We start from the raw sequence: 24,839 nt of genomic DNA, 5'->3' as shown, positions 1-24,839 counted from the left end.
ATCAAACATTTGTAATCAGTCTGCGGTTTTTTTTCACATCACAGCTGTAAAAATATCTTGTGTAGAAACCTGTATCTTTCCTTATACAGAATTAGGAATGGGAAAGAGGTGATGGTGAAGTCTGCACTTTTATACAGTTTCTTAAATACCTTTATATGTGTACGCTTACATATTTAGCAAGCATGCCTGGTAAATTGAAAGCAGTCCATAGAGAAACATAGCATACTTCCTACCTCTGTACATTACAAAACTTCATCCTTGTTACCTGTTTTATTGATCCCTACTATACGTTGAACCCCTAAGTCATCTAGATTTGTCAATTAGTCAATTAGTCAATTCTTTTGCATAGTGTCTGTTTGTTATCCGAGCTGTTATGCAGTACCTTCTACCCTCTTGATGTACTCAATTAATGTTATTGAAGAATTGAGGCAACAGTACTGCACACACTTAATTAAAATGAGTTATGAGTGATAGTTGTTTATAATTAATCTTTTTTTTGTCATAACTAATGGACACCCAAATATATGTTTAAAATGTTCCCTGTCTACCTTAAAAGAAACTGTAATTTTATGTGGTACCTGTAATACAGGACCTTGGAGAAAGAAGAAAATGAAGAGAAATGGAAACGGGGAAACTCCGCTGCATGTTGCTGCTAGAAGAGGAGATTTGTCTTTAGTGAAAACCCTAATATCATCTGGAATTAGTGTCAATGAACAGGACTATGCAGGTTTGAAAGTTACTCTCTTATGGACTTGTTTTGTGGTACAATTTAAAATAATTTATTGCATATATGTTTTTATATAATTTATGTAATTTTAATATAATTATAAATTCTTGATTTGTGGTATAACTGTGAACAGGAAGGAAGTCATTCAACAAGTGGATTTTTGTCTCAGCATGAAGCTAGTGCACATTTTTCCTCAGCAGAGGCGTTAATCTGGTCTTGCTCCTCTGCTGAAAAGCACTTTTTAAGAAATATGTATGGAAAGTGGACTTGAAAGTTTGTCTGGAGCACTAATGCTTAGACACATAAATATATACACTGTGTGAAGCACATTCACAGAAATATTATTTCCTTAGGCAATGAGGATGACAATCAGATGACAAGATTGTTTTTTTCTTTTTTCTACATTAATGTATAAAGCATTTCTGTCTTTATAGTTTCAGAATGGATGATATTCTATTCTGGTTGCCTGGCACACTTGGTATTATAAAGTGCCACTGGGTTTAGAAATCAGACTGTTTATATTAAGCTTCCGAGTTTTTAGAGTCTTTCTACTCTATTGCTTTGTTTATTTTATTATAGTAACATAGTAGAAAAGTAAATGGTATTTGTCTGGTTAATATTGGGTACATTTTTCTCTAATGTAAATGGAATTACCCAGGAAATAATTTACCTTGGCATTTCAAGATGATTGATTGTAGAAAATATTTTAAAGAGAGTAGCCCATTGCTTATATTACAGCAAATGCAACAAAGTGTATAACAGCTAATTAGCAATTTCAGTGGATCATTCCAAATCACATGCATGCTGTATGTGTCATCTTGCTATTATTAGGTTGGACACCAATTCATGAAGCCTCCAATGGGGGATTTACTGAAGTGATCCTAGAATTATTGAAAGCTGGTGCTGATGTTAACTGCAGAGGTCTAGATGGTGTTTTGCCAATACATGATGCTGTTTCTGGCAATTATTGGGAGGTACATTTTTCTTTTACATTAGATTTCTTGAACCTGAGTTCCAGTAGAGGGTCAGCAAAGCAAAATCCTGGTTTAGATAAGGAAAGCTAATACAATTTGAGTTAGATTTGCATTTAGGAAAACACTTGATATTCTTTAAAGTCGTCATAACTTGAGAAAGAAATATTTTTCGTCAGTGATAGTTGACTTCTTCAGTCCAGTGGACAAATAAGAAAAATTCAGAAGCTCACCTTGGTTCTCTCCCATGTATTGGGCTTTTCAAAAAATAATACTGAAACCGAGCATTCTGAATTTGATCACCTTGTCAGCCCCCCCCGGGCAGGGACATATTTCACTAGATCAGCTTGCCCAAAACCCAGCCAACCTGGCTTTCAATGCTTCCAGTGATGGGGCATCCGCAATTCGTCTAGGCGGCCTGTTCCAGTGTCTCACCACAAAAGAATTGTTTTCTGTAGATAAAAGAACCTAGGCCTGTTGTTTAAAAATCAAGTAATTTTTTTTTATTAACTGTCCCCTTCCAGCCAAAGCCATTCTATGGTTGTGTAGAATAGACTAGACTGTTGCAGTTGGAAGGGCCCTACAATGACCATCGAGTCCAACTGCCTAACCAATTCAGGGCTGACCAGAAGTTAAAGCATGTGTTAAGGGCATTGTCTAAGTGTCTCATAAACACTGACAGGCTCAGGCCATCAACCACTGTTCTAGGAAGCCTGTACCAGGGTTTAACTACCCTCTCAGTAAAGTAGTGCTTCCTAATGTCCAGTCTAAACCTCCCCTGGCACAGCTTTGAACTGTTTCCACACATCCTGACACTGCATCACAGCATCTCCCTGTCCACTTCCCTTCCTCGGGAAGCTGTAGAGAGCAATGAGCTTGCCCCTCTGCTTTCTTTTCTCCAAACCAGACAAAGCCAGCGTCCATGGCCACTCCTCGCAGGACAAGTCTTCCAGCCCTTTCATCAGCTTTTTTGCCCTCCTCTGGAGGCATCCAAGGACCTATTAATCCTTCTTAAACTGTGGGGCCCAGAACTGCACACAAATAAATGAAATGTTAGTTCCAGGGTGAGTGTAAAAAGATGATGCCGGGTTGACTCAAACATACCACTTCTCTTCCTGTCAGAAGAGCTGATATTTCATCACATTTATCTTTTCTATGAGCAAAGATAAAATAAGGGCATGATTTCACAGGCCTGCTGCCAAACTGTCAGTAGGGTTTTTGAAAATGTCAGCTGTTATTCAATAATGTGGAGGAAAACTGGTGGAGAAGATTCTGAACGTCTCTAGAATATTCTCTTTCTGGTACTTTCTGATACCTTAATTACTCTGAGTGTAAGAAAGAAGAAATGCTAAAGATGAGAAATCTTTATGTCTAAAGATTTATGTTATGAGAAATCTTTAACTTTAGAGTATGGCAACTCTTTACCATCCAAGCATCTGACCTCATCAGCACTTTCGTATGCTCTGGATTTCAGGGTGTAGATGATCCCACTGCCACCACTAACCTAATTTCCACATTTTGCAATTAAGCAGACTTGCAAGTATTTGGAATTGGGAAAAAATTATCAGTACATGTAACCAAAAACTAAACCAACTCTTAAGTACTTAAGGAAAAAAAGTCTACATCTTTGCTGCACTTTGGTCTTAATACAATTGATCAGATCCTTTTAATTCAGATGTATGAAGTTTTGTAATTGTTCTCTGTAACAATGCCGTAAAGATGGTAGGTTTAATAACAAGTTCTGAATTATTTGTGTATTTTAATGGAAAATATAGAAATGTAAGATACAAGTCTGTGTTTATTATAGCTAATTAAATGTTCTTTTAATTGGGAGTGCAGGTGTAACAGGTTTTAGATTATCTTAGTTGTACCTTTATTATTCGTGATTTGTGATAGATAGAGTTGTGTTGTAAGTTCACAACAAGAATTATCACAATACCAATACTAACACATAATAGGCAGTCAGCATTCTGCTACAGCATGGAGCGAATCCCTGTGAGAAGGACGGTTCAGGGCAAAGTGCTCTGGATAAAGCTTATGACGATGACATGAAAGAACTGCTGAAGTGTTACAGTGCTGTGAACCCTGTATGTCCTGTTGAGACTATTGAAGTTAGAGGTATGTTTGTATCATGATGAAAATCACAAGATTACCCTGTAGTCACAAGGACAAACTGTGCATTAGAATGCTGCTGGTTTGCAAAGCTGCATATCATCTGGAACTTGTATTTTTAACTCTATTAACTAGTGAATTTTTTGGGTTTTGTTTGTTTGTTCTCAGAAAATATTTGGCTCTTCAGATTTTTGTTGTTATCCATACATCCCTTCACAGGAACCATGTGTCTTTGAAAGTGGTAGCTTTAAAGAGTTGTTTCCTTATGCTACCTCAATTTGATATCATTTGCATGTACAAAATATTATTATATGATAAGATCTGCCATTGCATCTTTGTGACCTACATTAGTGAATCTAACCTATTATGTTTCTGCAAATTAATTTTAAATTCTCTTTATGTTTTTCTAATTGTGGAGAGAGGAGATATCCTTCTAGGTCAAGAAGATCAAAAAGTCTTTGTTGTGACTCCTATGAGAATGATAGTGTAGGCTTGGAGAAACAACACGAGAAATACAGTGTGGTAAGTGTAGATGATAGAATTTTGTTAAACTGCTTCACAGTGTAGTACTGTGTAGTGTCATTTACTGACTGAATAACATTAAAATATCATTTAAATAATTAACTCTTTAAAATGTATGTAAAGACAGCACCATGCAGAAACTTACAGTATGTATATTATTGCTTCTCTCTGTTTATAACTCTTGTGCACCTAAATTTATTTACCATACTTTTATACGTTTCTTATTGCATATATGAGTAGAAAAAAGGTCAGGAGTCCTGAGGTGTTCCATTACATTTCCAAAACAGCCCTCTTAAAGAGTAATGATTTTTCCTCATAATAATCAAAGTATTCAGAAATTATTTACTTTTAATTTAAAATGGCCTGGAAGAGTTTTGCACAGGATTTATGTTAGGAGAGCTCTTGCCGGTGTCTGTAGGCTGTGTCTACAGTGTATAGGTGATGCCACCATGGAGAAATTCACTGTCTGTGTGACACCCTACGGTGTGGTCAGAGGGGGGACTCTGAGCATGGACTAGTTTGAATGCCTAGGCAAAACCAGGCTGTGACAGCGCCTTATAGAGCATACTCTTGACACTGTGTGCATCTATCCTACTGGTTCTCCCATTGCTTTTCCACAGTAAATCCCTGCCTAGAGTGACTTGCGTCCATCAATATTTAACCTCATGCATCGTGGCCTGTGTTTTATATGATGCACCTGGCTACACTTCTTACTATGACTTACCTGTTTGTTAACAGGAGGCTGTTGCTGCCATACAAAATGCAGAAGAAAAGCAAAAAGAACTGTTGCTACTTGAATTGAGAACTTCCAAAGACGCAGGTAGGTGGAAATTTAAGTTGTTGCACTTTTTTTAGGAGTAAATATATTTGTAATATAATTGTTCTTAAAATAATATTGCACATAATATATTTGAATATCTCTGCTGGAAAATATAGCTTCTGGGACAAATAAAATTAATAACAGCTCCCAGGTAAGTGCACTTCTTGAAGTACTTCCAGTTTATACAGGAATCAATATGATGACAAAAAAAGGAAGCATGCTGCTTGGAGGCATGTGTTTCAAGTCGACCTAATCATGTAAAAAGGGATCATTAGATAAGAATCCACACTGCCTGCAACTTCATCAGTTACAATTACTTGAGCCCCTCCATGATCAAAAGCAGCTGTGTCTGTGTGTGAAGTAATGGTTGCAGAATTTTCCTTCTGGTGTGGCTGGACTTTGGGAGCCTAAAATAAATTATGAGGGAGAAAAGAGAAATCTTTAGGACGGACACTGTGGATGGTGGGCAGTGTCAGAAATGCTGGTGCTTGGAGGTGTAATTTGTCTTAGTCTTTCCTCAGTTCAGATTAATCTCAAGAGCCGACTAAATGACACTGACTTTGTAGGAGATCGTGATGGTCATGCTGCACAGCAGTTAAAGTCTATTGTGTCAGTGCCATGACTGTTCAAGTGGCAAAGCTTTCCTTTTACCAAAGTCTCTCCCCAGCTGCCCTTGCCATCTAAACAGGGATCGTGCCCATGAAACATTTTTGCTTCTTGACAGAAAGGAAGTGTATTTTCCTGAAAATAGGGTGGAGCTTTCAAATTATATTTAAAGTAGTCAATTTATTCCTTTACAAATAAATGTGAAATATGGACTCATACCGATTTATAGATTGCAACTAAAATTTATGGCCTATGAACTTTTAATTAGAAACTGTATATCATTTGACAATATGCAGAAGCCTATAGACAGCTTGGTGTCACTTCATAAATGAGTAAAATAAAACTATCAGACTTCTCCCATTTAGGATGTGAGAGAAAAGAACACGGTAATCTGTTACCAACATTGACAAAAGCATTAGTAAACTAGCACCTCTTAAACTGAATCATAGGTATTACTTGCAAAGAGGCACAAGACTGAACAAAAGTGTAGAAATACATAGACAAATTTATAACATAGAATATAATCTTCAAGATTTTTGCATGCAATCCAACCCACTGTAGATAGGAGATTCTAATTCCCTGCTAAGCTCTCTTAATAAAATCATTATTTTATTTTTTTTTAATTTTAATAAGTAAGTAAATACTAATAGGTGCTATGAGACAGGCTTGGGGAAACATTTTATAAATGTTATATTTAATCCTGTAGTTTCACATTTTCAATGATATGGAAATGTTGTATTTCCTGGTTTAGAGTTTTGGGAATTAGATTACATGTTTAATGTATTTTCCCATTGGTATCTGCTGGTCATGACTCCTGAGGTCACCCTCATGTTATTTGGTTAAGAGGTAGGTCATATAAAGAATAATTTATTAGTGCTCTTCTTATTTTAGAAAAAGATAATTAACAAAAAGGGATAATTAAGGCACTGTACTTGTAAAGAGCTATCAGTATGCGTGACAGTGGAAGATATTTCTGTAACAATATCTTCATACTTCGGTTGTATATTTGCTAAATTAAGAATGGTATTACCGTAATTATTTTCTATTGCATATTGCTGTCATCATTTGGACAGATGTGTATATCCAAAAGCTGTCTGAGATTCAAGGTACTTTGAACGAAATGCTTGCAAAACAGCAAACAGAAAGGGATACCCTTGCTAAAAAATACAGGTAAGTAGAATGCAAGGATTGTATTTATAGGAAGCTATTCTTTACGGCAGTTGACATTGTTAGCGGATTAGCATACAGTTGCATGAAAGTAAAATTTTGTAGTTTTCAGTCAGATTCGTGGAAACATCGATATTGGCTTCAGTTAATCCAGTGAGAATTTACATCAAGGAAGAACATCTGAGTTTAACTAATGCCTACTGATCAGTTACTGTGCATACAATGAACACTGAAATTAGTTAATGAACATACAAAAGGTGTTGGAAAACACCCAAGCAGAAATAAGGGAAATGGAGGTACCGAGCAGTTACATTACTTTTGCAACAGCATGGAGGAAAGCAGCATCAACTCAGACACTACTTTTAGTGTCCTTGTCTCCAGTTTTGTTTCTTTGGCACCTCTAGATCGGGAGTGCTAAACCAACAGTCCACAAAACCCATTTAGAACAGTGGCTTGAAGCATACTTGCAAACATTCCTTTTTTATGAGGACGGCTCAAATGTGAGCTGGGAGTACTTACCTCAGAGGGAGCATAGACTATGTGAATTGTCAGCTTCCTGCTGCTTCTTCTCACCAGTCTTTTGGTAGTTCCTCCAAAGAGGGACTACCTGAATGCTGGTCATGTGGCAAGGGGTCAGCTAATAGTGGAGCATCATGATCAATGGATGTGTCTAAACCATTTGATGAGAACATCTGTGTATTGTTTGTTTAAGCAGTATTCATTTGGTCATGGAAAAGCAACAGTATATAGCTTTCAGGTAGTTCCACGGCAAACCATATGCTGATACATTGATTCTATCATGAATTCTAAACATAATAGCAAGCAATATCACAGCACAGACATGAATACTGTTATGCTGTGGTTTGGCCATCCTTGTTCTGCACCACTCTTGCTGTACCTCTGTGCTAATGCCCTCAACAGTCTCTCTTCCGAGTCTGAGATAGTGTTTTTTGCCTGGCATCTCTGTTGTGGGTGGAGTTAAAACCAAACCATACTATTCCATTTCTCAAACCTTGTGGTACTCCCCTGTCTTCCCAGCATTATGCCAGAGTGGTAGTGCAATTTATCCGATGTAGAAAGTAGTAGCACTTATCCTATGAGGGGGAATTAAGAGAAAAGAGTTTTATACTGGGCTGATAGCTCTTGTATCAAAGGAAATGAGGAAAATAAGGAATTCCCTTCCAATAGGGAGGACATAATGTCCCCCAGGGAAGGAATCTCACAAGGAGATCAGCTCAACTAGGGAGCAGGGTCTGATGAAAGCAGAGTCATTCCCAACCTAATATACAACATCCTAAACTACTCTGTCCTCTTTTCTTAATCATCATATGGTATTATTACAGTTCTGGATCACAAAATGTTTTGTTGTGTACCCAGTAAAAAGATTTCTTATAGTATTCTTATAGTATTTCTTATAGCATCATCAGAGTTCAGTTTAAAAGGCTCCAAATTAGAGCCACAAATACATTGATTTTAGTGAAGTATTGTGATTTGTGATGATAAAAGAGCAGCCGGTGATAATACAGACCCAGTTTTGATTCTGTGAGTTAAGGGTGGTAGAGGAGAACAAGGTTATTACTTTGTGTCCTACTTCTAGATGAGATTTTGCAGTTTGTTGTGTGTAAGCTTGAGATTTGAACTATATACTTTATATGTGATAAAAACTTTGTTCAAATTGTAAGTGTTGGCAGAGTCCTTTGAAACCTTTTCCTGTCCTTAGGAGCTTATGTCTATTAATCTGTTTTCATTTTGTGTTTACAGTAAGTCTGATGTCCTTATTATTACTTTTTTGATTTTCTATAGGGCTTCAGTGGAATCTTTTAAAAAAGGAGCACTGAGGAGTCAAATAGTTAACCTTGCTTCTAAGCAAAAGGGTCTGTTTACTGTTGCCCAAACCCAGGAACAGTTAGTCCAAAAAATACAAAATTACAGAAAAACAAAGCAAGTGTTCAGTGCATCATGTTCAGAGAAGCAGGTCTCAAACCTAGTTATTTCCTCTGGAAATGACGGAAGACATGGTTTAACTGCTGATGGAGCCATGTGTCTTGATGTAGTTACATTTAGGACGGGGCTTGGTGCCAGCATGCCTAATGGAAACCAAGTGGAAGCACATCTCTCTTTACAAAATAGATTTTCAGCTCAGGAATGCAGCCAGTGTCCACACATCTGCTTGGATGAGACAGGAGCCAATAAAGAAGCAATTAGAAGCAAAGAGGCTTCTGATCATGCTTTGGCATCTGAAAAGAGGTTAAGAGAATATCCCTTCGACAACATGTCAGAGCTGACAAGTGCTGTAGAAGTGGTGACATTGCCTTCAGAACCTACTGTTTCCACTGCTAAAACAAAGCGCTCACAGCAAAAAGACATTGATTGTGTAGCAATTGCAGAACAAGGAAACAAGTCTTTAAATCCCACTTCAGTGACCAACACATCAAATATTGTCGAACCCCAAAGCACTGTTGTCAATTACAGTGTCTGTCAGCCAGGCAGTGGCTGCCAGCAGGTTCTTACAGATGAAGATATGCATAGATATGTAAATAAGAAAGCTTTGCAGCAGCAGCAGCAAGTGATTTTATTAACAGCTACAGAGAACTTCCATAATACTGTGCAGCAAATGGCCTCTCAAATTAGTGAGGAATCATTTAATGCCAGCTCAATGCTTACAAATGTTTCCTCAAATACAGATTATACAGCAAACCTCAGTAAGAAATCTTCCCAGAGCTATAATCAGAAAACTGAACAGTATCAAGTGAGGTATAGAAGACAAAATAAGAAAAAGCTTCAGTTGATAGATCTACTTGAATTGGAAAGGATTAAACCAGGAGAAAATGTTTTAGAATTCAAACTGCAGGTAACTGTTGAGGTATAATAATGTTAGTATTAGCATGTAATGAAAAAAGAATCTACTAACATGGGGAAACAGCAGTTCTCATGGTATAGTCTGCATCTTTGGCACTTAGTATTAAAAATTTCTATTCATTGATTACAAATAATCTTTTATGAGTCTTAAAGGAAAATGCTATGGATAATGTCTTCTGTCAGTCCATAATTTTAAAACCTAGAATTGCATGTGTACAATTTGTATTTAACTTTGCATTTTCAGTTTGCTAACACTTCATGTTGTTAGAACCAGAATGAAATTGTTGCTTGCTCTACATTGTGTAAAATCTGATTTTCATATTGGAAGGAGGGGAACATTAAGGCTTTTATGACTTATTGTCATTCTTGGAGGCAGCTATTAAGTCCCTGAAGTAAAGAAATGTGACACAAAGATTTCACTGTGCTATGATAGACATGAATATACACAAGATTACTTGCTTACATACCAGCTGGTTCTATAGTTTACAATCTGGTATGATCCATATTTTGAAAAAAAAATAGAAAGAAGAAAAAAAAATCCCCTCTTTGCTTTTTAATAGAAAAACAGGCCCCTCTGCCTCTAATTACAGAACGGATTTGCAAGGTAGCTGCCAGGGGACTGGCTTGGTATTGAGCAAACGATGGAGTTATTGACTGAATTCCCAGCTGTGAGCTAGTTAATTTCTAGGGCAACATATTGATTAGAACATGAAAAGTTCTTTTCAGCCAACTCACCAGGTGTAGTTAATGTAGAAAAAGCTCCTTTTTCTGCACCTATAATCGTCTTGGGAAAGCTTTTGTGCTGGAGTGGCCATTTTGTGTGGTCTTGCATTTTGTAACTTAAAGCAGCGTCACTAAATCACAAGCCTCTGTGTTGGGCCATGTCAAAGGCATATACATATGCTTCTTTTCTTTAAAGGACACTCAATAATCTTCTGAACCTCAAGATGACTATATGGCAGGATGAGGAATTCCATATGCTTATTGTCATTTTTCAAGACTGTTAGCTGTGATACCAGCTTTTGATGCATGTGTATCTTAAGGAATTACAATCTTCTATTGAAATGTTCATGTTTGAGTGTAGAGAAGTCAGTGATTTTTACTAGAATGAAAATGCACATGTTTATTTCTTGGCAGATGGTGCTGTAGTGATTGGTTTAGAAGCCAGTGTCTGTTGAGTTGCAAAGAGATCATCAGTAAAATTTCCTTCTTTATTATTATAAGATATACTTGATAACAACATGCAGCTGGTACATAGTCCTTACTTAAGGTTAGCTTTGGACTGGTAGAATGCAGTTTATGAATGCTATAGGCTGAAGCTATGAAGCTGTGAACTGTATTGAGTGTTCATTTTACTGTTTGGGTTAAACGTGTTAGTTCGGGTTCTTATGGGCACCCCAAGCCAGTGGATGTGGTAGGAAGTGGTTCAATATTTGCTGATGGATCATTATCTCATTCTCATGTAACCTTATGCATGCTAAGCAACCTTATTAATTAATGACGTAGTTTATCAACAACTGATTTGTACATTATCTAGCTGTCTTAGCCTAACTGAGACAAATATAACAAAACAATAGTTTACTGAACTATAAATACAACTGTAAGCTATGCTTCTAGACATGCATATATGTTTGCAAAACTCTGCTGTATTAGCAGTATGAAAGAGGCAGTGACAGTAGATTCTTTTATACTTGCTTTTGCATAAGGCCAACGCGTTCCTCCTAAAATGAATAAGTGATGTCCTTGACGTAAGTGAAGTCTTTATGCAAATATGTTTCGTGCTTGAATCATTGCTGGAATTCCAGCATGACATGCATTTGTTCCACATGTGTGAGGCCTTTGAGTAACTGTTTCGTGTGGTTCAGACTTGCCTTGGGTGAATTCCTGAGCTCATTGTTGAAAATTAATTTATTCACACCTTTATTATGTCTAAGAGGAACTAAGATGCAAATATAGTTCTTATAAACATACATAGAGTAATTTGTCCTTTGACAGTGGTATTTTTGTGGCCAAAACATTTTATTCTGGTGGAATAAATCCTCTTATTTTACACACCATGGTTTATGATGGCAGCATTAAATTCTTTAAACTTTTTCAGAGAAAATAATTAGCTTCAACTTTTCAACTGTATTGTTTTTCAGTGTATCCTCATGTTTTAAGGATGTTAATTCAGATTTGTTAATTTATGAATTGAAAATTACTTCTTAATTTTTCATTTTTAGGAATTTAGTCATAAAGCCACACTCTTAAACAATGGCAAAATCAGAACCAGTAAGAGAGAAATACTACAAGATCCAGTTCAGTGGGTTAAAGACATACTAGGAGATGATATTCGTGTGACATGGAAGTATGTGTGGAGTAAGGTAGGCCTGATTTTACTCCTCAAAATAGCAGTAATAAAAGGCAATAACAAATTTAAATAACAAAAGCATGCACAGGCCTAAATTTTAAAAAGTCTTCCTAGTCTTAAGGAGTAAGCAGCAAAGAAAGAGCTACATAGCTGTAGCTGTACGGTGATGAACCAGTCCTGAGTGTTGAGAGAATATGGAGTGCCCACTCTGTAAGCAACTAGTGCTTTGAAAGATGATTAAGAGACTGGCAGAAAAGCTAAAAGGTAGAAGAACACCGAGAAAGCGTTTTGAAATGTCAGGGTGTCAAGGACAAATGTTGCAAAAGTACTGGCAGAGTGTAGAGGGCTTTGCAGATGGATTGTATTACTTTTTTTTCATTTAGATTTCAATTTAGAATTCAACTTTCTCCTTGATCTTTACAAACACAGATTAGACTGCTAAGTGCATTTACCTAGTTTTATAAGAAAAGTGAAATGTTTGCACCTGTCAGGAAAACCACTAATTAATATGACCAGCTATCCATTTAGATTTGTTTGTACAGGTTACATATCTTGGGACACAGTTGTTAAAATTTATTGATGAAGAAGTCTCAGTTTCCAGTGACCTGGAATTGTCGTCACAAGAAAGAGAGATTTTAGGTATGTACCACTTAAAATCTAATATTCACCATAACTGAAAGCAACAGAAAGTGATTTCTAAAAAGCTTAAATTCCAAAATTCTTCTGTTGTTGTCAGACGTTTTTCTGGGTCACTTGCTTATCACAGATCTTAGGCTTGAAAAATAAATAGTGTCAGAACTTACATGATCTCTAAAGAAGTGTATTTCTTTTCTTCCATTGATTGGTTGTGTGAAGAGAATAGTTACTAGTGACTTGGTTGCTATGTAAAAAATACTTACGTAACGTTTTATGTTAAAAATATTTAATATATAAAGTGAAATTTTTAATAAGCTAATTTAATACTTTTTTTATTACGTTGGAGACTCAGATATGCTAGCATAAGTTTTAATCACATGTACATCTCAATATCACATTAAATAGTCTGTGCTGGTGGAAGACCCCAGTATGCCCAAGCAACAGTAATAACTAGAGGGATATTGTGATCTCTGAAAACAGTCATAAGGAACAGAGTGCATTGATATGACAAAATGACATTGAACAATTTTTTCAGAATGGCCTGGCAGACTTAAGAACTTCAGCCTAATTTTCGTAAGTAATGCATTCCCAGGGAAACCTGGGAAGTCTCTTTGGCAGCCAGTTGCACTTGGAGTCCAAAAAGCTTTTGGGCTTTTGTGATTGGTTCTGTTAATTTGATGAGACACTCCACCTCATGTGAAATGGGATACCAAGCCTGGTCTGTCCTTAACCTATTAAAAGTAAATTAAAAGATAATAATTTAAAATACTAATTTGATATTCAGACTACCATGTTCTACTGGTATTTGCTGGCAGGCTAAGAGCATCCAAATGATGAGTGTACATTGCGCTGCTTCAGTAACTTAAGTTTATACCAGGTGTAAATGACTTAAAAATTGATTTAGTCTCCTGTCTTCTTAATAGTCTTTTTGAATATTTCACTAGTTCTTGTAATTTATTCCTATCGTGCAAAATTTATGGCAAACATTGTAACTTCTAAAACAGAGAAATCAATTTATTTAAAAAATACTTTCAAAACAGAAATAATCTTGAAGATGAGTAAGTGTTTTTTTCCCCCATTTTCACAATTAGCCCACGGTAATCTAAGAAAGAGTATTTAGAGAAGTTTTTTTGTCACGTGTAACAGATAACAGTAATGCTTAACCATTAGCCCTAGCTAAGAAATAGAGGGAGGGAAAGCCCAAGTGTTCCCAGTTTCAGTTCTGTTTCAGAAACCACATGGCCAGATATATAGTTGGAAATTAAACAGTGCCTTAAATCATCCCAGATGTATAATAGCCTGTACCATTGTATTGTAAGAACAGTTGCAGGCAATGGACAGCTACTAAATAGTTTCCAGACCCAGTACAGGAGTTAGCTTGTTCCTAGGGCTGTTCCCAGTGGGCACTCTGCCTGCAGCCAGCCTTCTTGAAAGCACAGGAAAGTTTGCTGGTGTGGATGTAAGCTCTTCTGTGCTGCTTACCAGGTGACATTCCCAGGAACTCTTTTTATCTTTCCAATATTCTTACAGTCTGAGTGTATTTTACAGTGGAAGTTTATTCTGCTTTTATAAAGAATAAATCTTTTTTTCTTTCTGTATTAATGAATTTAATTTTTGTCTATGCATCCCAGAGCATCATTAAAAAAGAAGAGTGGGGCCTGATAATTAGAGTGGTTTTGAAGGAGAATGCTATTATTTTAAAACCCCCTCCCGCACACTCCTTCTAGCTTCCCATATCTTAGCTCAGTGTTCATTGGGCTACTGTATGAAGAGAATGGGGAAGAAGGAAGAAAATAATTGAGGCAGTCGCCATATCTAGCCATCTTTTAACAGAAAGAAGCAATTACCACTGAAATTTATGTATGAAGCCCAATTTGAGAAGCATGTTGTAACAACCTCTACCAAATCAATGTCCCTAGGCAAGGCAGGTGAAGGAGTTGCTACTCTGTGGTTGCCAGCATAAGAAACCTCCCAGCTTTTCAGCTTGGTTGAGATTAAGACACTTCCTCGTTTATATAGCAGCAGATTTTTAGGTACCTGAGGAACGTTAATGCAAAAAACTTCAATAGCCCTTGAAATAAAGCAATCTCAGACCAATGTAGGTATTGAAAAGAAGCTTTAAAGACTACATTTTTTGAATTAGTCATCTAAATCCTAGCTAAATTTTGCTTTACGTCCCTTCTTTGAGTCTGAGTCTTTAGTCTTTTCTAGAATCATACTAGCAGAAAGCAGGAATTACTGTATTCAAGTGTGAGTGGAAACTGAACATTGAGAAAATAAATAGTACTTTTAGACTATCTGTGTGTAGGGAAGCAGAAGAAACAGTGATTATATGGCTTAGAATTTATTCCTTTGTGCTTTCTGATACATGTAATGATGACATAATGTGTGCTAAAAATGAGCAAGAATAACAAGGATTCAGAAGCCATTGTCAGCTGAATACCAGATGTCAGTTGCAGCGCAGATGTTGGTGTTATTCACACTGAAATTCCAGCAAAGTGGCTTAAAATAAAGGCATATCTAGTTGTTACCGTAAGTGTGATGTGTATATTCGTTTTCCAGACTGCTATCGTCTTTGGAAAACAGCATGTCTAGTATAATTGTTGTGTCCTGGCAGTCCCTTGCTGCCTTTAATAAGCGTTAGCCACCTGTAAAGATTAGAATGACTCTTGCTCACCTTTAGTTCATGAAAGACTCTGAAGTTGTGTGGAATAAGGAGTGTTTTCAAGGGAATCCAGATGATATCTTAATGGCTGAACCATGGGAGTTGTTTCAAAATGTTTATGTTAGTGTTACTTCAGGTATCTAGCATAAAATGAGCAGCTGAGCTCAGTAAGGGTGCCTGAAAGCAAATGAGAATGATTTTACTGTGATTGTATGTGATATTAATGTGTTTCTGTTTTCTTTGAGACAAGTAATGAAGCATATATACTTAGTCGGCTCCTTTTCAAGTTAAATTTGCATGGCATCTAATGTAATTTTGCAAAGGAAGACATAATTTTTAAAAAAGAAAATGCCTTAATCATATGGTAGCTACACCTGGGCTGGTAAGTGAGCAAAGGCAAGTCTTACCTGTGTTAGGTGGTGTAAGCCTAAGTGAAAAATTCAGCGTTTACCTTTAAGAAAAATAAAAAGCATAATTGCTGCATGCATTAAACCACTAGTGTTAAATGGTACTTCTGCTTCTTAGAACAAAGTTGTTTTGTTCTTTTTATGCTCTCAGGAAATAATTTTGTCATGAGGGACCCCAGCAACCACAACCAGCACCATCAGAGTCCTGGTACTGTCTCCATTGCTCAGCCTCTTGGGACCTTTAACCTGAGTAATACGCATCCAAAACCACTGTCCTTGCCACAAACAGAAGCTCTGAAAACATCTCTATGCACTGAAAGAGAAGCAGCTGGTACCAGGGAATTTAGGAGTAAGATTTCTTTTTAACTGCCTAAAAAACCTAATAGTGGGTGCAAGGACTATACAACAGATACGAAAGGGAAAAAAAAGTAGATGGTGTGGAATTGATTTGTGTGGGGGAGGGAAAGAGTGCTGGAGGAAAATGATGACTCTGCTGATGGGCTGCATTGATCTATATGACCCAATAATTAAGTGTTTCAGAGCTCACTATGTTGGACTCTACTGAGTCCAAATTAGAAACATTTTGTTATTTTGATGTAGTTAACAAAATAACTCCCCATCATTTGAAGTGCTCAGTTAAATGCCACAACAAAATAATAGCATAGACAAACGTCTTCTAGATTGGGATGGGGATATTTGATACAAAAGCTGAATAATCTTACATAATCTAATTTGAAGAGAAAATGAAAATGTTCCTGAACACGCTGTGATATCTTGTGCCTTAGTGTTTTCAGTATTCTACTTTTATGTCTATTACCCATTAAACTGTACCTGTAATATTTGTAAAATGTGAACAGTGCTTACTGCACTTTGACCTAGTACTTTTGCCTCTTCCACCTTCGATTACTTTGCAGAGGAACAACCTTGATCGACCACAGCACAAAGTCAGCACAAGGTCATCTCAAACCCCTGGTGTGCCCAACGTCAGGCAGTGCTTTGCACTGAAATGGGTAACAGTGCCGAGTCAGGTCTGCTGTGGGTGACAGTAAGAAGCAACTCAGATGAAGTGCCTATCTGTGTCAGGCATTGTAAGCTGAAAGCACATCCACTCTATAAAGTGATTTTTGTTATGCTTCTGCAAGTCTTTACATAGGTCCTGCAGCTACAGTACAAAGGAATAAGTAAACCTAGAGCTGAGAGTCCTCTGCAGAAAATGCTTTGTTATCCAACACTTTTTTTTTTAATAGAAGTAAATAGACTTAGTATCTTAAATGCCAGGGCAGAATATTTGTAGGGTGGTGGTCTTTAAAGTTAGAAATAATAGATTGTGTAGTAGATTGTATTCATATTTGTGTATCAAAGGTTGAACTGACCTTTGCTATTAATTGAAAAGTTACATTGGTTATGGCTTGTGGGTATTATGTTTCTCTGATGAGCAGATGAAGAGCCAAGTTCATGTTTTCTCAAATACAATTACTAGTTATAGTTTTGCTTACCGAGATAATGGTCTTATAGCATGTATGGCCCTTGCCATCCTATTATCTCAGTGCTCAATCCTATCTCGAAACTTACAGCAAGAGTATAGGGTCATTTCGTAGCCAAAGGTAACTGCTAACAGACAGTGGGGATTATTCCAGATTAAAGATCATAATAAAAAAAAAGTTAGAAATGTACAGAAAGGTTGTTCCATGTATACATTTGCCTTTATAGCTACTACAATTACCCTGTTAATTGAAGTGAGAAACTACTTAGCGTGCAGTATAACATTGAAAAAAAATTAACCACCAGCTCAGTTTCTGCATCTCTACTTTACAGAACTCAAAGATTTTGCATCCAGTTCTAAGGAGAAGCTTTTCAGGTTTCATAGTCTGATGAGAATTTTTTTTGAAAGCAAACTATGAAAACCACACTTTTGCTTAAGAAGGAAATTCCTTTAAAAATAGATGTCTCAGGATGAGTATTTTATTGAGTCATTTAAAAGGAACTTTGGAATTGCCATGAGAAGCCCCATAGCCTACAGATGGACTTGCTGTATTTGTCCTCTTCGTGTTTCAAAGAAGCAGTCAGATACACAGTGCCATTGCTGCTTTGATTCATGTTTAATGAATTCTGAACTTAAGGCTCAACTGTATAAGTTGGCTTCTAACTAGTTTATTTTCTGGGCTTTGCTAGTCCTGGAAAATTATAAAAGAGTACCTAATTTCAGGTTTTTTGCTAGTCAATCTTCCCTTCTTGTTTTAGGCACTGGTACACAGTTCATGAGGCTGATAATGCTGACTTGGCAGAAGAATATTCAAATCCAAATTCCAGCAGAATGAAAACAAGCTATTAAGTATCTTAATACCCCCTACATAGGTGTAAAATTGAGCTACTAGTAAACATCGCATGTGCTTTTTTGCAAGAATCATCAGTTACAGTTTAAATTGTAAACTCCTCAAAAGAGGGCCCTCATGTGTCTTTGAACTGGTTGAAGGTGCTACTGTGATACGAGTCCAAAAACTAAACCTAGATTGTAGTATGTTTTTTCCTGCAACATGTTTAAAGCTCCATGTAATTCTAATGCAAAGAAATGTTACCCATTCTTGAAATCCTGCAGTATATTTTATGCTGCATAGAACTCCAGTTCATTGTCCTGAATTGTGCTTAGGCTTAGACAATTATGTCAGAAAACGCTACTATTCTTACCTTCATGTTTTTGGAGGAGAGCTGAAAAAGATGATGAATGTCTTTTAGCGATCAATAAGTGAAGGTGTAAACTGAGAAACCCAAGTTATTTTATTTTTTTTATTAACAAACTGGCATGACTTAAAGGAGCTTGATTCTGTATGTCTGTATTTTTTCAGCTGGGTGTTATTGAAGTAGTGGCTCATCATCACCATCAATAACGTCAATAATAATATGGAAGAGGAAAAGTGGTTGGAAGTGTTTAAAAAAAAAATTAACCCCACAGCTAACCAACAAAAAACCTCCCAAAACACAAACCCCGTGAAACCAAAACCCTAGCATCTAATTTATGTGTTTTCCTTGTTACCTGTAGTGGAATATTCATCAACTACACAATGTCCCCATTTATATGACTGTAAAGGACAGAGAGATTAACTAGATATCCTTTTTATTTTGTGCTTTGGAAGCAAAGTGAGATTGTAGACAAACTCATGTATTCATAATGTTTTTCCACTTCAGAGATGTCTCAAGGTACAGCTATTATACTGTCTTCTCTTCTCTTCTCTTCTCTTCTCTTCTCTTCTCTTCTCTTCTCTTCTCTTCTCTTCTCTTCTCTTCTCTTCTCTTCTCTTCTCTTCTCTTCTCTTCTCTTCTCTTCTCTTCTCTTCGGCTTGGAGACAAAATATTTAGAAGTCTTTTCCAGTACTTTAAATTTTCAGGCATTTGAATTAGGTACTTAACATACTTTACAAAGAAGGACATAGTTCTGTCAGGAGAAGTTACAAAGCTGTATTTTCCAGTACCTTTGCATATCATGACTAAAGCATAGGCTTCCTCCATCTGTTCCTTTCCAAAGTCCTCTACTGGCTCTTATTTGGCTATCAGCAAGGTAGAAAGTAGAATGTGTGACTGACTTAGAGTTGAGCTATGTGGCTTGCAAGAGCCAAACAAAATTCATTCTTTAGGAGGCCAAAACAAAAGCAGGAGTTGTCAAGGACTAAAATGCTGTGGGATTAAATGTGTGTATTTCTTATCTGTCAGTCAGGTTTTTTTTTAAACTGGCAAATCACTTCAAAAGTAACTAGGTGACAGTGTGATTGCAGAGAACCATAGACTAATGCAGGTTAGGTGGGGCCTCTGGAGGATTTAGTCCAAACTCCCATTTGAAGTAGGACTAACTTAGAAGTTAGATAAGTTGCTCAGTGCTTGTCCAGTCAAATTCTGAGTATCTTCAAGAACTGACATTCCACAACATCTCTGCACAATGTTTTTCTATTCATAACCGTGCTCCTGGTGAATTTTATTTTTTCTCCCCATGTACCTAGTTGGAATCTTGCTTGTTAAAACTTTTGACTGTTGCCTCTTTTTATTGCATACAGATACCTTGTTTACTAAAAGTATGTAAACAGGCTTCTAGTTAAGAGCTCTGAGCCCTGGCTTTATGACTTTTTTACTTTGTGGAGCAAGTTGTAAAACAAATCCTTTGGTAACTGACCCATCTCCTTAATTCATCAGCTGCACTGTAACATTTTCATTTGCTTTGGTTGTCTCATGGAGACTGAGAGAAGACCAAGACAAACAAAACTGTGGTAGATAATCTTCCTAGAACACAGCTATTTTTTCTTATCTTACTTATGAAAGCAATAAATGAAAGGCAATGCGACAAATAGCAAGCATCAAGGCTCAGTGGCTTCAGCAACTCTGTTGCTTGGGACAGAGAAGATGGACTTTTTTGATGCCATAATCTGGCAATGTCAAGTGAAAGCATTTAGGAGAATACCTGATGATCTTACCTTGGTGAGAGTTCAGATTATATCACTCTTCTGTCTTATTTTCTTTCAGGAGTGACTTTTAACAAAGTTGGGGCAAAACTAAAGAAAAAAAGTCAGTCTTTAAATCACCACATAACAACCTAGGAGAAGGCTCTAGAACTTGTTCTGAGGCTGTACATAAAACCCACCAAATGAGTCATAGCTCCTGTAGGTTTTGCCAGTGGATTAAAAATGAGCTGTTGTCTTTTCTACCAAAGAGCTGTTCTGACCTGAGCTGAAACTTTATTTATGCTTTTTCTTCTATTCCTTACAATCTGTATGTTGGTGTGCTATAAAGTGCAAGAATTTTAAGTGCTCTGTTTTTAATTACCCATGGTTGGCCCTGGAACTGCTTCTTATCCACTGTCTTGGTACATTAAATTCAGGCTTTCTAAAGTGGTTAGAATGGTTTTATAAAGGATACTAGTGTATGCATTTGTTGTTGTTGAACTCAAACTCGGTAATTTGATATTTAAATAGAGTGATTGACTTAATCCAGAAACTGAGACGCCATCTGGACAGCTGTGTAAAAATACTTGTGTGAGAAAAATGGAACCATCAACTATGTTTTATTTTAAAAATTCTTATTTGATCATATTTTATTTCTTTATAAATTCCATCTGGAATATAGATTATTTTACGGAAGGCTGTATACATTTCCCAACTGGTAATTTGCATGTATGTAAATTATACCTCTCTCACATTCTGAGGAAAAAAAATTATGTTACAGCTATACTAAAGAAGGTAAAAGCCACCGAGATTTAAATTTTTCAGCTGTTTCCCTGATAGGTTATTGTAACACTGATGGATTTCTGTAATAGGTTGGAGTTTTTCATTTCCTACGTTGCAAAATAAAAAAACTAACAATATCTTAGTACACCAATCTAAGAACTTCGATGAACAATAATTCAGAATGTATCATGTCGTGTGAAGTATTTGTTACTGGCTAATAGGCATATACTCCAAGTATCTAGGAGAAGATTAAAAAGTTAACGTATAAGATTATAATATAGGCAAATGTTTTAATAGGGAAAAATATATTGTATTTATATCACTTATCTAGGCAATGCTTGCAAGAAAGCTATTAAGTATTATTAATACTGTAGTTTTTTTCAGACATTTAGAAACATGATGATTTACTATTAGCTATATCTTTTAAAAAAGTATGACATCTTGTGGTCCATGTTGTGAGAACAATACTTTCTGCCACATGAAACAAAATAATTAAAACAATTTCAGCATAAACCTTGAAAAAAGTTCTTCAGAATAAAAGGTACGAATTCTTGATCATTAATCATACCTGCAAGTCCTTTTTCCATGGAGATGAAGTGTAATAAGAAAGGCCACTGTTAAGAAATGCTTTCGAATAAGAATGATTCTAGATACCTAATCTTTTTTTTTCCTGCTTTATGACATTCCTCTTGCCAGTTTCACTGGAGGAGAAAAAGAATAAACTTCTGAGGAATTCTGTTCTTTGTGGAGTGTAGGAAGAAGTGTTACTTTCTCAAATCTAGCTCTTTATTTAGAAGCAACGGAATACAATAATGAATTGTGGATGTATGAATTAAGTTTCTTATTATTGCTGTACAAATTCTAATTATGAGCTAACGATGAGCTGAACCTACAGATCATCCATTGTGAGTTGTGTCTTATGCGAAGGGAAGAAGTGAAGGCTAAGGGACTATGAGAAGGTGCTCTTAATTCCTTCTGTCACTATTACAGCTGTGCTATGAAGTATCACGTTGTTATAGTCCATCAGGTAGCTTCCAAACTGAAATGTTTTATTTATTTCACTGGATGTTATAAATAACCTTTGATTTTTTTTTCCCCAAGGCTTGTATCAACTAATGCAAAAAATGCAGCATGCATAATTTAAGATCAATTGATAAATTAATTCTTGGGGAAAAAGTACTTTCAAAATTGGGACAGGGGTTGGACAGAGAATCACAAAGCAGTTTGCCAAAATCCTTTTAGGGGATGGATACCTTAAGTTCAAGTGTCTGAGTATGTCTGATTTTTGGAAAAAATCACTCTTTACTGTTTGCCTTGTAAAGGCAGAGATCTTGGACTCCAGCATTCACAGAGTTAAGCTCTGTATTATGCGAAGTGAATAAAAAACTGTGGAGAGACTGGAGAAAAGCAGAAGTATTTGGCGGGGGGTGATGACCAGGAGAGCATTGTATTTTGCTGCAGAAATATTTAATCTTACAATGACAATCTGTCCACAGACGTGTCTTTTTCCAACATGCTAGGTCTTAATCAGCTGAAAGAAAAGTTATTTTCAAAATTGCTACTAGCATGGGCAGAATTCATGTGTCTCAATTCATAACAGCTTTTCAAAGAGTCAGAGGATCAAAAAAATGTTTATGTGAGGCACTGGCTGTCATTTCCAAGACTTTACTTGGTCTCAGTAGGCAATGCCTGTTGAGACTCTGGATTGTGACTGGTGTCCATTTCTAAGTTTGTGAGAGGGGTGCGGATAAGGCCCAAGAAACTTGAAAGCTCATAAGACACATTTTTGTTCTAAATACTCCCTTGTGGCACTCTAGATCAAATACTGTCAACTTTAGGCGTGTTGTTCTTAGATCTTCTCTTTGCTTACGCATGTGTAGCCTACGTCTAGACTGTCTGCACTGAACCAGATCCATTTGTGTCAGAAAAATAACATCCCTTATGACTTTGCCACAGATACTGCAAATAATGTTCAGTGAAAATAATTTTAACCTGTTTTACAGAAGTATTGAAACTGGATTTACTGATACCAGTAAATTGATACTGCAAGAGCATTTATATTCCTATTAAAAACAATTTACACAAGTAAAATAGTTATAAAATGCCCTACCATATCTGTGGATATTTCCAGCACTTTCTTGCTTGGAAAAAATAAGGAGGAGACTGGTGGGATAGCAATTTTTAAAAGCTAATCTTTCAGGGACTATTTTAGTGATCAGAGAATGGTGACTCTGCACAGAAGTGGCAGTCTTTGGTAACTAACCTTTTATGCAACAGAAGATTCTGGTCTGACATTTGTATAGTTGCACCACTAGCAGGAATTATCCTTAAATAAGGTTTTGAGTTTCTTAGCAGCTACAGGCACAATGTCTTGTAAAGCTGTAAGAAAATTTAAGTGTAACTTGAAACACATTTAGAATGGTTTCAGAACTATAAGGCTAAGTGGATGCCAACAAAGACATAAAAGCCACTGGCCAGCAGGATGGAAAAACTAATGAGAGACGACTTTTATTTTCCCCTGGCTTATGGAAAAAAAGCTCATTTTGATAGTGATACTGGTTGTTACTACATCTTGTAGTTCATGAAGATGACAGAAAACTGAGAGCGCTCAGTAGAACCAGGGCAGGAAAGCAGAGGAAGACCCTGCCTATATCCTTCCTACCTTACTAAGATTTCTGTTCTGAGGGCATTAAGATGAGTTTTGGATAGCAGTGTGGGAGCCATCTCCACTGCTTACAGCCTGTAAGCTGCCAGTCCTTTGTAAGGGGATTAGAGTTAACAAACAGCAAAAGGGAGAAAGGAAACATCAAAGTGGAAATTAAAAGATTAAAAGTAACAGTAAGCAAAGGGAGAGAGAAAAGGGGAAAAGAATTGAGAAAGAAAAATGGAAATGGGAAGGAGATTAGTTGGCTATGTCAGAGTACGGAGGAAAAAAATGCAGGGACTAATTGTTCAGATATTGATCAGTTTCTACAAAACACTCTGTACAGATATATAAACTTGATATCAGAACTGAGGAGGACAGGTCTGGGATGGTATAAATTACTGTGCTTTTCCTAACTGTTGACCATTACCTAGAATTACTGAAAATTAGAGACTAGAGAGAGTAGAGATTTGAATTATTCACTCAGGTAAAGTTGTATTTATGGTAGAGTGCTGATATTTAATCTACAAAATCTTAATCCAGTAGGTGAAACATTAATTTGATGCAAAGAAATCAACAAAGAAAGCTGTAAACTGCTGAAAAAAAAAGTGATTTCAATAGGTTTATTTGGGCGTACCTCTATTACACTTACAAATTTGTACAAATTTGAGATAAGATTTTTAAGTCAATCAATTAGAATGTTGTAGTGAGAGTGCTGAGAGAGGAGAATTTCTGAAGTACGAAAGGAATGTCTTTTCTCCAATTATCATCTCTCAAACAGGATGTTAAATTAACTTCAGACTTTGCCAATAAATGTTCCTGTACTTAGATACCAATTCTTGACATCTGAGAACAAAAAAGTTTTTTTCAATGAATCAAAACAGGTTGAAGTCATGCATGTCCTGTCGCTATAGATTCAGTATGAATGACAATGCTTCAGCTCAGTTTCTGCCAGTTTATTTTATAAAAAAATTCCCAGACTTACTTTTGAGATAATTTTTAACTGAATGTGTCCCTAAATCTCTTTTGTGACATCCCAAACAAGCATTCCTGTTTATGCCCTTTGAATCATCACTTCTAGGTAAATGTGTAAGTTGACTTCTGAGGTAACCGACCACTATTTCATAAGCAATAAAGAGTGTTTGA

At 36.4% G+C, this 24,839-nt stretch overlaps 1 protein-coding gene across 1 annotated transcript in view; it reads left to right on the top strand.

Moving 5' to 3' along the window:
• Positions 1–24,839, top strand: part of ANKRD31 (ankyrin repeat domain 31) — a 61,490-nt gene that overhangs the window by 33,980 nt on the left and 2,671 nt on the right. Inside the window, exons 16-25 of the mRNA XM_069881149.1 lie at positions 557–727; positions 1,559–1,701; positions 3,657–3,816; positions 4,229–4,338; positions 5,074–5,152; positions 6,832–6,928; positions 8,729–9,776; positions 12,007–12,147; positions 12,677–12,773; positions 15,994–16,191. Coding sequence (XP_069737250.1) covers positions 557–727; positions 1,559–1,701; positions 3,657–3,816; positions 4,229–4,338; positions 5,074–5,152; positions 6,832–6,928; positions 8,729–9,776; positions 12,007–12,147; positions 12,677–12,773; positions 15,994–16,191 — 2,244 coding nt within the window. The remainder of the gene's footprint in view (positions 1–556; positions 728–1,558; positions 1,702–3,656; positions 3,817–4,228; positions 4,339–5,073; positions 5,153–6,831; positions 6,929–8,728; positions 9,777–12,006; positions 12,148–12,676; positions 12,774–15,993; positions 16,192–24,839) is intronic.

The sequence above is a fragment of the Phaenicophaeus curvirostris genome, chromosome Z, assembly GCF_032191515.1.
Source record: "Phaenicophaeus curvirostris isolate KB17595 chromosome Z, BPBGC_Pcur_1.0, whole genome shotgun sequence".
Lineage (NCBI taxonomy): Eukaryota > Metazoa > Chordata > Aves > Cuculiformes > Cuculidae > Phaenicophaeus > Phaenicophaeus curvirostris.
Note: the sequence above shows the minus strand (reverse complement) of the source record. Positions and strands in the feature narration are given on the sequence as shown.